This window comes from Chiloscyllium punctatum, chromosome 26, assembly GCF_047496795.1.
Source record: "Chiloscyllium punctatum isolate Juve2018m chromosome 26, sChiPun1.3, whole genome shotgun sequence".
In the NCBI taxonomy this organism is placed as follows: Eukaryota; Metazoa; Chordata; class Chondrichthyes; order Orectolobiformes; family Hemiscylliidae; genus Chiloscyllium; species Chiloscyllium punctatum.
Genome location: NC_092764.1, coordinates 18377093 through 18390270, shown reverse-complemented (window position 1 = coordinate 18390270; position 13178 = coordinate 18377093). Strand labels below are relative to the sequence as shown.

The 13178-nt window shown below is 42.7% G+C and overlaps 1 protein-coding gene across 10 annotated transcripts in view; it reads right to left on the bottom strand.

The window, feature by feature from the left end:
* The window catches only part of gse1b (Gse1 coiled-coil protein b), a 627491-nt gene that overhangs the window by 253898 nt on the left and 360415 nt on the right, over positions 1-13178 (bottom strand). Inside the window, exon 1 of one of the 10 annotated variants that reach the window (XM_072595902.1) lies at positions 3845-4014. The exons of 8 other annotated variants lie outside the window; for them this stretch is intronic. Coding sequence is in view for 1 of the 2 variants with exons in the window: in XM_072595899.1 (XP_072452000.1) it covers positions 1655-1679 (25 nt within the window). In the remaining variant the exon portion in view is untranslated. Of the gene's footprint in view, positions 1-1654; positions 1695-3844; positions 4015-13178 lie in introns of those variants that run through there. One more of the 10 variants, XM_072595899.1, reaches the window with a different exon arrangement.

Here is a 13178-nt window from a genome sequence, read left to right as displayed (position 1 = left end):
CAGAATTTGAAGAGTGGGTGCGATGGGAACAAAGTGTTATTGTCAATTGTACTAGGAATCCAGAGAACCAGTCTAATGTTTGGGGTCACAAGGGTAAATCTTACCATGTAACTGGTGGAATTTAAACTCTATGAACAGAATCAAAGTTGAAAGCTAACCTCAGTAATGGTGACCATGACAACTATCATCAACTAGCATGAAAATCCATCTGGTTCACCAAAGTCACTGAGGGAATAAAATCTGCCACCCTCACCCAGTCTGGCCTACATGTGACTCCAGACTCACAGTGCCGTGGTAGGCTCTTAAACACATTCTGAAAAGGCCCACAGAGCCACTCAGTTCAAGGAGCAATTCAGGAAGGGAAACCAAAGGTGGCCTTGCCAGTAGCACCCAAATCCCATGGAAGAATGAAATAGTTTTTGCAGTTTATGGGGTTGGTGGAGATGACGGAGTTAGGGAGGGGCAAGGCCAACGAGGGATTCGAAAACAAGGATAAGAATTTTAAAATCAAGAGTTGCTTCACTAGAATGCTGTATTCTTAGGAATCCCCTGTCCCAACACTCTAACTCCATTCCACTTGGTCCCCCTACCCTCCCTCCCCCTCTTCATTCCCCTCCCTTCCTCAATCCCAACCCACAATGTCGTCTCATTGAAGACACTGCTTCCCTTCGATTGAACTTCCTGTGGGAGGGAGTTCTTGACACAAATGCCTGATTCAGATTACAGCAGTCTACCCTATTTTGAGCACTGAGGACAAATTCACTTGTTCAGACTTTTAAGTGTTAGTGATTCCTTTCTGTTTTATTATAGTTATTTCCACTGTAATAACATGACATGAACAGGCTGCCTCCTACACATTCTGGCGCCTGCCTTTACTGAGAGACAAGCCTGACACTAATTCCAACACTTAGCAACCAGTTGAGAGAAGGAATGTAAACTTCTTTAGTCGCTGCTGTCTTCGGGGTCAGGAACTCTCAGTGACTCGGATCCATTATCAACTCACTTTTCTTCAGATTACAGGGGCAGAGGAGGGCGAGTGCAGCAGGAATGCCAAAGTATTCACACCGAGAGGCACAGCAATGTAACATCTTTTAAATGAGAGGGGTAAAGAAAGAATGTTCAAAGTAGCTTTTGTGGTTTTATTGAATTCAGTCACTGCCCTCTTTTTCTGAATGAGCTACAAGCAAAAAGGGGGAAGGGGGAATAAAGAGACGTCAGTGAAAGGAGGCAAGGGACGAAGAACAGAACAGAGCACAAACACAGACAAAAAGATAAAACACTAGACATTTTTAGCACAGTGGTACTCAGACACCATAGAAAATGGCACCCTTAAGCCAGTGCACTTTAACACTTGGACTTACACTTCATTGCCGTAAATTTGTATCCAGCACCAGTGATAGACTTGTAGCCAGTCACCAGTTATTCATCCAGTGAAACGTAGGTCAAATGCTCATCCCAGACACAATCCAAGTTTGACAGAGCGAAGAGGTTCATTCTACCTTTTTCACCAATATTAAAGACATGCTTCTGTAAGAGCCAGACCATCACCAGTACACTGACTGATGCTGCTGAATGCAGTTAGAGAGAATTAGCTTAAAAGGTTCCCTTTGGAGACCCTACGTTCGGAGTGTAGGTGGGTGCTATAGGTCCATACCTGATCCATGATCCTTTTCATGCATGACTCCGTGCCGTTAGCATGGGTGCAGAGAATTCATCAAAGTAAGATCCGTTGACAATGCACATATCAGTGGAGAGAGTAAAGAAAAGAGTGTGAGGAGATTGACCCAAAAAAATAAGCTTCAGCAAGTGTATCTCTTCTCACCCGAGAAATGATCGAATCCAGACGTGCTTCAAGTCTTAAATTAAATGAATAAAGGTAAAACAGTGAAGTAGGCAGGCTGTTTAACATGGACAGCAATGTACAAGCGAAAACGTCACAATCTTTGATCAAGATTCAAGATCAGGTAAACCTTCCTCTGCCAAGAATATTTGGAAGAGACTTCCAAACAAGATTCAGAGGTAATGTGGCTATCCAACAGAACAGACGGGGGAATTTTCTTTCGAACAGGAAGGTTGCAGACTGTGGAGGCTTCCTTCAGGAAAAGGCTGAAGTATTCTTTAAAACAAATCCCCAGCATGGTGATGAGAAACCAGGCTTGGGATCTGCCTTGGAGCTCGTTGTATTGGTCATGTGGCATGAGTAGGGGGTACCATCCGGTAAAGTGCCAATAGCACAGGTGAAGCCACACAGAGGAATTTCTTAGCATCTAGTAAAGGACTTATCCATCAACTGGGCAAGGTTGATGGGCAGAATGGCTGTGGCATTTCCTGCCATAGATGCCATTGTTTTGACAGTTGCTTTCTGCTCAAACTGATTTATTTTCAGTTGCTAGCACCAGCGGACAAAGAAGAATACACTGCTAAATCTGTTAATTACAGCAATGGGTAATTTTTCACAGTTCAAACAAACCCTGGTATTAAAAACGTCAGCCACCTACCTCAGCAACTTATTGAAATTTGGGGGAGTGGGGGGAAGCGGGGAGGGTTTGAAATTCACAGGCCTCTCCTGAAGTGACTGTGGGTGTGAGAACCACCTTGTTACCCATATCATCCTCACTGCTAGACTGGCTCCATCGGTGAACTGAATGCTCAGTGACAACATGTCCAATTTCACCTTGAAGGTACCTCATCTCTGGAATTTACAGAATACTTTTTTTTTGACATGGGAATTTAAGACTCACAAGAGATATGATGCAAATGACATAATTCTTTTGTCAAAATACAGCATTAAGTCATTGTATTGAATATCTTGTACCAAAAATAGCTTTGTTGCGAAATTAACTTCATCTATTATATCATGACTACTGCAAGACATAAAAAGATTCAACCAGTAGAATTGCATCAGGGATAGTTTAGTCTCTTACACAGCAGTGTTGAACCATTCCCACTCACGCGTACAGATCCTGATCAAACTTTATGCACCCCTGTCCCATCATCAAGGAGCCAGGTTGGAGTTCAGCACTTCCAATTGAAAAGAAAGCGATGACAGTGACAGCATCAAATTATATATGCACAATGTCAGGCAGGATGACTGTGCAGACATAATCACTTTAATTGCAAACCATCACAAACAATGGACATTGAAATTTTACCCTCGTAATTTTATTAATATCCAATTATTCCAAGTTGCCAATGGTCATTTTTCCACAAGCTTGCTATTTATTTCAACAGCTGCTGGGACAATAAAAGATCCCACTTGCTGAAAGGTTTTCATTAAACGGGGCTGATTTCATTCCCCTACCCCCAATAAAAGGCTGCCTAATGAGGGCTGATTTAAACTGGGAGCTATGTGTCTTCCTTGAACATAAGCCTGTCATTAGCGACACACCAAACCCAAAGTGGCTGTTCCTAAACTGCAATTCAATAAAAGTGCTATTTGCCTATTTATCATCTTCAAGCCTTTTTATCACTGTGCAGATGGTGTCAACCTTTGGAAGGCTCAGCATTGCATCTGCACAGGAGCCCAGCAAAGCTTGGTTCCACTGGATCAGTGAGTGTGTTAAGTACATTCTGCACAACTGTGTACGTACGTGTGTGTGGACACACACACACACAATCACTCACTCTCTCTCACACACGCACACACACACACTGTCTCACACACACATTCACACTCTCTCACCACACGCACACACACTCTCTCACACGCACACACATTTTTTCTCTCTCACACACCCTCTCGCTCACACACACACACTCTCTCTCTCTCACAGGTACACAATCATATCAATCTGTCCACTTGGCTACCCCGATCCTAAGTGTATTAATCAATCGATTTTCCCACCTTTGATGCGATTCTTCTGCTGCTCACCTCAACCAGTTTCGAGCTGAGGAACTGTTTTTATCTTGGAATTACAAAGCATCATATCAACGTTCCTGCACACAGGGAGGAACACAGCACCTTCTCACACTTGCCTCCACCAGCTGCCTTGCTTGCTGGTCAAAAGAAACCCAGAATGGAAAGATGCCACATTTTTGTTTTGTCTGAAGTGTGAGATTTGGCAGACCTGAGTCAGCCCCATTCAGGAGGTGCTGTGGTTAGTGCTGGTCCAGATGGTCGAAAAGTGCACAGCCCCTGATCTTGCAGAGGACAATAAAAGGGGTCAGGCAGGGTCCATTTCTTCTGACCTTCATTCAGCCTGGCATATTAATTATCTTCCATGTGAACAAACAAGCTTTTCTTGATAATTACACAGGACACCAACAAAGCGGGGCTGACTTTTGAACTTCACTGACCCCTTGTCACTCCCTAACCTCTGGCACTGTCCTGCATGAACCTGCTTGGCAACCACCCAAAAATTAGTCATTAATCACGTGCTGCTGACAGGACAAGACCAGGGGCTATGGCCTGAGACAGAAAGCAAGGAAGACCCTTACCCTCATTAGTCTGTAGACTCCACCCCCATTCCAGGCCATTTCTAAAGAAAATAACACTTCGCTTCAAGATGTTCTTTCCACGCAGTTGCTGCCTGGAAAAGTAAATTGTCCGAATTTAGCTGCTCACACTAAGGGGAGTGAGCTGCTCCAGTTAAAAGATAGGAACGTAAGACTTGGGAGAAGGAGTTGATCAATTTTCACCTCCCATAGCCTGTGACTGGGAAGAGAGTTTAAAACAAATCAGCCTGTCCATTTGCCATCAACTTGCTGCTGCTTCCCAGAAGGTGCACTGCGATTCCTGTCACAGTCCAAAAACTCTCTTACACTTCCTTGGTGACATTGGTGGTCCTTTGAAAATAAGCAAAGCTGACTGCTGGGACTAAAACAACTCGATCAATAAACCTAGGCATCCATTCCATCCTTCATCCAGGTTTCCACTGGAAAAGTGGGGAAGATGGCAAGAGCTTGGAAAACTGTGACTCCACTGTCACTATTAGGAGGAGATCAGAGAAAATGGAAACAAATGATTTCAAATCAGTCCTCTGAGCAGGCCCTGAATTCCTAAAAATAAAAGACGAAAACCTCTCTGTGTGGTAAGGACTGAATGAGGAGATTCGACTGGACAAACATACAGAGGTAGGCCATTCATCCCCTCAAACCACATCTACTACTCAATAGCATCATGGCCTGTTGGAAGCAGTTATCAGAGGTCAATGTAAGGAGGATGGCTGATGGGGCTGCATCCATGAAAAGAGAATAAGTATGTTTGGCCAACTGGGCCATATATACAGGAACTTAGAAAATAAGAATGGGGCAGGCCATTTGGCCCTTTGAACCTGTTCTGCCAATCAACATGATCACAGCTCAACTCAATATTCCATCCCTGCTGTCTCCATAGAGCCTCAGATGCCTTTAGCCCCAATAGCTATATCAATCTCCTTGAAACCATTCAATGTTTTGGCCTAAACAACTTTCTCTGGCAGACAATTGCTCAGACTCACCACTACCTGGGTGAAGAAATTTCGTGACATCTCAGTCCTAAATGGCCTGCCCCCTATCTTTAGACTGTGACTCCCTGGTTCTGGACTGTGTGGTCATAGAGAACAGCCTCTTGCATTGACCCTGTCTAGTTTACAGGTTAAAATTTTACAGGTTTCTATGAGACCCCTAACCCCACTTCATTCTTCTAAACTCCAGTGAATATAGTTCGCACCGATCTTGTCTCTCTTCAGATCAGGCCTGCCATCCAAAGAAGAAAGGCAATGATAAGTGCACTCACTGGCCTGCAAGAAATAGAGTTTACCTTGACCCACAGGTTCCATGTAGATAAGATGAGACATATAATGTAAATGAGTAGCTCTGGGCATGTCGTTGGTGACTTCATATTGGTTGACATCATGCTCAGCCAGCCCTTTTTCAAACCAGGAACGTGCTTTGATGCTCCACTGTCAGAGGTAGCTCACTGGCCACAAGGCAACACCTGTCACAATAGGTCACTGGTGTCTCACAGCCACCTGCCATTACCAGAGCACCTTTGACCCCCTTGCTGACACTCCCTCAGTGTCAGGAAATTAATGCAGTTTGAATTCAGTGCTAACTGTCAACAGCCATATGTCAGCTAGTCACTCGTCAGAAACCCTCTGTGTGTGAGTGTCAAATAAAGGAGAGCGAGGCAAAATGTAGCTTTCCGTTCACCGGAACAGAGGCAAATAAGAATCTTTTTAAAGAAACTGAGGGAATTGTACCGCGCAGATCACAAAATGCTCCAGGAGGAATGGGGAGAATCGCATGGCCAGAGATGGTAAAGTCACGTTTTAAAACAGACAGGACTCAATTAAGTTGGCAAATAACCACATCACGACCCAGAGCCCAAACAACAAAACCAGGAGACGTACTATTGTGACAACTCGCTCACTGCCCAACATCACAGATATCTGGCACGAAGTTGAATTGCTGTGGCTAAGGGAGGAGTTGGAGCACATTCACTTTGAACTTGTCAACACACGGCTGTGTTTGCATTCATGTCGGCACATCAACTGGATTACTATTTCAACAGCATTCAACCACTGTATTACACAGTCACTGAGTAAGTGCAAGCCAGTGATCAATAAATTTCCAAATACAATGTCCTCACTGGATATGGGCTGGTGCAGGAAAATGTTGGGAATTGATGGTCAGCCTTGAGCTAGAATGGCAGGACAGGCTTGATGGGTTGAAGGGCCTTCCCCTGCTCCCAGGTTCCTTTGAACAGTTCAGTAAAGAACATAAACTGAATAGGGTTATCACCCTCCCAGAATGCCTGGAATCTCACTAATCTCCTGGTGCCCAGGTTCACAAAGAACACATGCCAGAAAACTGGAATACAACAGGCTCTCAGTTTGAAACTATACAACCAATGGGTGGAGAGCTTTTGAGGAGCAGTGGGTTGACCTACAGCACATGGACTGCAATGGCTGAAGAGGCAGCTCACTGTCACCTTCTCGAGGGACGGGCAAAAAATACCGACCCAAGCAGCGATGACCACGTCCCATGAGTGAATTTTAAAATAAGCTTATTGCTGGATTTTGCATCGGGCCAGTTCAGAATGAGTAAAGCTTCACCTTCCTCCAAACACTGTTGATCCTCAGTGTAATTCTGTGTTGTTCCCCTCACGTGCTGTTTTGGAACACAGGCTTAGCATGTCATCAGCTCGCCACTTCTGCTGACATCTCCCAAAAGTCCAGCCAAGGTTCGCAATGCCTAATCATGGCTGTGCCCTTATGTGACCAGGCTTTCTTTTTTGAGCATTTATTGACTTAGTCGTGAATGCCATAGGTTGGAGGCAGAGATGCCACTTAGGATGACGTTGAAAGTTCATTAGCATGGGGTAGCTGGAGTGTGTGTGTGTGTGTCTGTGTGTGTGTGTCTTTCTTTTCAGACACAACATAGTCACATCCAGTTCCCTCATGATGGCATTAAAACCCATCACTGCAGATACCAGATGGATCACACGTAACTCCCTGTAGACATTCCCTCACAACTTACCAATAGCTATCTAACTTTCCATGAGCGTTACTACAGCCCTGTGCTTTACACATTTCCTATTAATGTAAGATTCTGTTGTAGAGTTCACTCTTCTCAAATAAAATCCACTTATTCAAATCCATTTTTCTCACCGATTCTGATCTGGTTGGTAAGCATGCTGGAACTGTAGTAAATCCAGTCAGCTAACAGAAACCAAAAATAACTGAATGACATCAAGCCTAATGCTTTATAGGAAATGTCTTAAAAAACAATTCCTAGAATTGGAATAGTTCATGCTTTTTACCCCTTTGCATTTGACTTTCTAAATTACAAATTCAAAAACAATCTTAAAATGGTGCGTGTTTCAGTTCCTTCTCTCCAGAGAGCATGAGATCTACTGTATCCAGTCTGTTAATTCGTCAGTGAATCAAACACAGCAGGACCTTGACTTGTAACCTCACCTATTACTGACCACAGTCATCAGCCCAAAAATGTAGACAGTGAACAGGACATAAACTTTAAACGTGCTCTCACAAGATATAACGGACTGGAGTTTTGGGGGCATCATGGTTAAAAAGCTGGAGGTGGTTGAGAAGGGGAGAGATACCCACAATCCTCTCAGCTGCCGGGAAACTATTTAACGCTGGGATTGGGATGGGGGTGGGTGTGAATGGTAGAAGATTGGAAGCTAGCCAGGGGAGCACTAGAATCATTGAGTCTAGAGATATCAAAGGTTTGGATACAAAAAAAGGTCAGTCAATTCTGACGCCTTACTTTGCCATCGATGAGAAGCAAAAGCAAGAGTCAATCGATATGTTGAGGAAATCCAAGCTAGCTAGTAAAAAGTATTCTCAAAATCACTTCCAATCTACCCAAGAACAATCAGTTTTTAATTAGCCTTAGAGTGTCTCTGAGTTACGGAATTAGACCTCAAATAGCTTCACTGTAATAATAGAATAGGATATTATTTGCTATACAGTCAAATGCTTTTGGTTTTTGTACGGTGAGCAACAATGTAAAAGATACAACTGTTTAAAGACCATAACAAAAAGGAGAAGAATTAGGCCATTTGGCCCATTGAGTGCACTCTGCCAAAACTGATACGTTTCTCACCCCCATTCTCCTGTCTTCTCCCTGTAATCTTTGATCCCCTAACTAATCAAGAACCAGTGTCTATTTCTGTCCAGTCGATCACTGTTTCCTCTTACATGCATCTTCATTATTCACTTCATCCACTCCCCGTCCCGGTCCACACTCTCACTAGTTTCTGGGGAAAGAGGGTCCTTTGAATTCCTGCTCTTGCCCACGAAATGGAAAAGGGCCGCTGTGTCCACTTTGGCAAATGCCTTCCTGATTTTGAAGACATCGATTATGTTTTAGACAACATATCCAATATTGCATGGCTGTTTTGTTGTGACATAGATTGGCTGCCACTTTTCCGACACTGTGGTCACATTTCCAGGCTCTGCAGAACACTTCAGGACACCTGGAGATGCAATCTCTGTATCTTTCTGTTTTTTTTTCCCCCAGACTGGGCAGGAGGGAGTAACTGAGTCTGTTTTGATTTTCATTTTAAAGCACAGCGAGACATCCTTTCTGAGCAGACACTATGGTATTGACACATTACAATATTGTGACATCTCTACTTAAAGACTTCCTGAACTCGTCTTTGCCATCGTGATATTGCTGAGCAGCAGTTGTGTAACAGTATACACCGTGTGTTGGCCAAAAAAATAAAATTGAGGATGCGAGAGAGAAAATCAATGCGTAAAACTGGAGAGAGGAAATGGTTTAATCCGAGGAAATAAATAAAAATACCAAAATCTTGGTATTTACTTTATTTTTAAAACATTGTCTGATGGGGTCAATAGGAACTGGGCCATTTTCAAAAGCCCCCTTAAGCTATCTGCAAAGGGTAAGTTGTCTTCTTGTTGTAAAAGGCAGCACTTCCCAGTGACCTGACAATTTATGAAAGGAAAATGAATACCAGATGTCCCACATGAAAAACATATAGCACTGCTTATTTTCCCCACTTGCTCAAAAAGGATGGCGGCGGCTCTAATTTAACATGACCATTCTGCAGGCAGAGAGGAGAGTCCTCAATTGGAATGACTGCCAACACTCTACACTTACAGCATACCCCGGCTCACGAAAAAAAATCTGCAAGAGAGGTCCCTCTGACAACTGCCTCATCTCATTAATCTTGATGAGTTTCTGCTGAAACGCTCTTCCACGGGCTTTCAAACTGTTCACTAATTGCAATTAATCACTTGCCGAAACAGATGTCAGGAACAATGGAATTTGGAAGACTGGAAGGGTTGATAAAGCTGTCAGTCCAGGGTTGGTGTGTGTGCATGTGTGTCGGCTCCTCCTGCCAACAGGGCAATGCAACACCTTCTTGATTCCATTTGTTCAGAGTATGAGTTTGACCCCCTTTTCGACAAGCGATAGCAGCTGTCAGGTCACAACTCTTAAAAAGTGGATCAAATCAGAAAGAAATGCGCATCATCAAATATTTATGAACCCACTCGCTCCTAACCACTTTACCCCTCGGTCTCGCAGTTTGCGAAAATGTTCTGTCCAGGCATAAGGAACACAACACGATATACAGGAGGAGCTCTCTGTTCCTCCCTCCCCACCAAGCCCTGCCACGACCCCACTCCCCACCAAATCACACCAACCTTTAATACCGTTAAAGTCTCTTGAATTTCCTGTACTGGCAGCTGAAATATTTATGGAGCATGGATATTCAGTAGCTGGGATATTGTATTTTTTTTTATTTGCATGGCTGCATCTGGTGAGATTTACTGTTCATCACCTGTAGTGACAGCTGCTGGAGAGGAGCTTTAACAAAACCCATTAAAAAAAATCAGCAAGGATTGGGAAGGCAAAGTGTTTATATACTTCCTACTTTGGTTGGAAAAGGGTCATCTACATTACAGGGCGTTATTGGGAAATAGAGAAGCAAATATGCATTTTAAGATTTTTGTTCTTTTTTTCTGAAAACAAGCACTTTATGGTTAAATGAAGCAGGTGTTCATAAGCAGTTTGTTGGCAGTAATTACCTCTGGATTAGCTGGTGCTATCTCTTTAGAGACTACTGAGTACTATGCAATCTTGCACATTCAATGATGTCATGTGAGTACTCGGACAGTGAACACTCTGGGGTAGGGGTTGGCTTTGTGGTGACAGTTGTTAGCAAATCTGCCCCCGCTTTAAACCACCCCCCCCTCCCCCCACCCACGACTTGCACCTTGACAGAAATGAGTAAAAACTGCCTACTTTAACGTGCCAATCGCTTCCATTTGTACTAAAAGGATGCATTCCCTGACCAATTGTCCATACAGTACTGTACTCGTGTAAAAGACACATTTTTGACTTCAATGCTTTTTTGACTTTTTTAAGATACAGGTCAAATGTTTCCCACAGGTTGATACATGTGCTGCATTTTTGGACCCATGTGAAATCCAACAAAAACCATCACAACGGAGTAAAGTAAAAACTAATACCATTGAAGAGTTAAAAGCCGAAAGAACTGCGGTAAATCACAGACAAACACAGGAATTGTTGGAAAAGCTCAGCAGGTCTGGCAGCAATGGTGGAGAGAAATCAGAGTGAACATTGCGGGTCGAGTTACACTTCCTGTCAGTTCTGAAACGTTTTCTCTGATTTCTCTCCACAGATGCTGCCAGACCTGCTGAGCCTTTTCAGCGATTTCTGTTTTTGTTTCTCAATTACAACATCCGCAGTTCTTCTGGTACTTTTAAATGAGTTTATACCTTATCTAGCAATTATTTTAAAACATTACAAATGACTTACATTTCATCCTTATTAATTATTTAACACTTCCTTGATTGCTGGTAATTATTTTCAATAATACTGATTTTTGTTTTCAATGAGTCAAGCCACTTATATCTCTCCAGGATTATACTTCCTTCCATGAAAAACTAGGGTCAATTTTTACACAAAGTGTATGAAATATTACATTATCTTAGGGCACAAATCAAGGTTGCAACTTTCACATGAGAGTGAATTTTAGGTGAGGATATATGCGAAGTGAATAGTAAGATTCTTTCCCTCAGTTTGGAAATTCAAATACATGTTCATTCACAATGGTTGGGGGGGAACACCTTTAAGGTGGGTAGCTCAGGTTTACTCCTGGATCTGCGTATAGGGGGCAGCACTGAGCTTTGACTCCTGCTTCACGTTGAGGTAACTGTTCTCATGCAAGATGGCAGCAGAGGCAATGACCCTTGCTCCCAATTACCATCTTATGACCTACGTTGGAGATATTTGCATTTGGAAGTCAAATCATGTCTGCAATTCAAATACATCTGCCAACACTCAGTCTATGCTTGCAGGTGGCAATTCACTATTTGGGGAAGATCATGACAATCAGCATCTTTAGACTCCAAGAAATGTCACCAGCTTCAGATGAGGGGGTAAGGAATTTCTGATCATGATACAAGGTTGATATATGTAGCAGGTCACAAGAATGGTCTTTCTGAAGACATGTTACGTACTCTAATCTTTTCCTTAAATTAGGCATTTCATTTCAAAGTGGGGTTTGCTTTTTGTTATTTGCAAGGCCATGTGAAGTAACAGATAATCATCATCGCCCACTCAGCTAGCTGTGTGAACGTTTCTTAAAACTCTGCGGGGAATTTTACTAATTTTCAAACCTCATGCAACTAAATATTACGATTACCCACAGAAAGACATGACATTCTTCAATACCAACATATAAAGGATTGCTGTAACACGCCTTACACTCACAAAAACAATAATTAAACTGTTTGATAATGTGCTTCGGCACAAATTGTTTTTGTATGTTTATAAAATCCCCTGATCTAGCTGCCTCTAAGGTTTCACCCAACTGAGAGATTTCATTTGGGATTAAAGGGAATATGGGGTTATGTTCCTTCACAACTATGCCTTCTCCTGCACTGAACCCACAGTGTACTTTATGCACCAACTATTTGTGATCACAGCTCTCCTATACAGATGGCTTCTCCTGATCATCAGGGACATATTTTGAAGATCTGAACAAGAGCAATTCCTTTTTATGAGGCTGAATATGTTTTTGTAACATTAACACAGGCAGTTAAGAATTCCGCAAACTTACTTCCCACTACCATCTGCACATTTACTCTGCTCTTGGACTAAATATTAGTAGTCTCCATTAATGACTGTTGACCATGACAAGTAGTGGTTAACACAACTTGCATTTCAAGCTCATTCCTGAAGAATTAACCACTTTTGAAATGCAGTATTTACTTAATGACTCACACGCACAAATTATTTTGCATCAAACTGAAATAACAGAGCTTACAGATGTTCCTGCCCATGTCCTTGCACCCATCTGTGAGAGAGAACCCTCACTTTCTGTAAAGTTATATGGGGTAAGGTTCGGCGAAATTCAAATAGAGAGATAGAGTTACAGTTAAAGTCAGGAAATAAATGCATAAAGGCAATCCTGTCGAACTAGCCAGGGTGACTGGTTCCCACATACACAGAGACTGCCACTTTAACAACCAACATAGAGTCATAGAGATGTACAGCATGGAAACAGACCCTTCGGTCCAACTCATCCATACTGACCAGTTAGCCCATATATCTGGTAGAAGAAATTTCATTGGGATTGCAATCTAATTGGCTTGCCTTTTATATATATATAAAACAACTGGCTTCATCTTAAAGACACAGAAGGAATCGTAAATTGTATCTACACCAAAGTG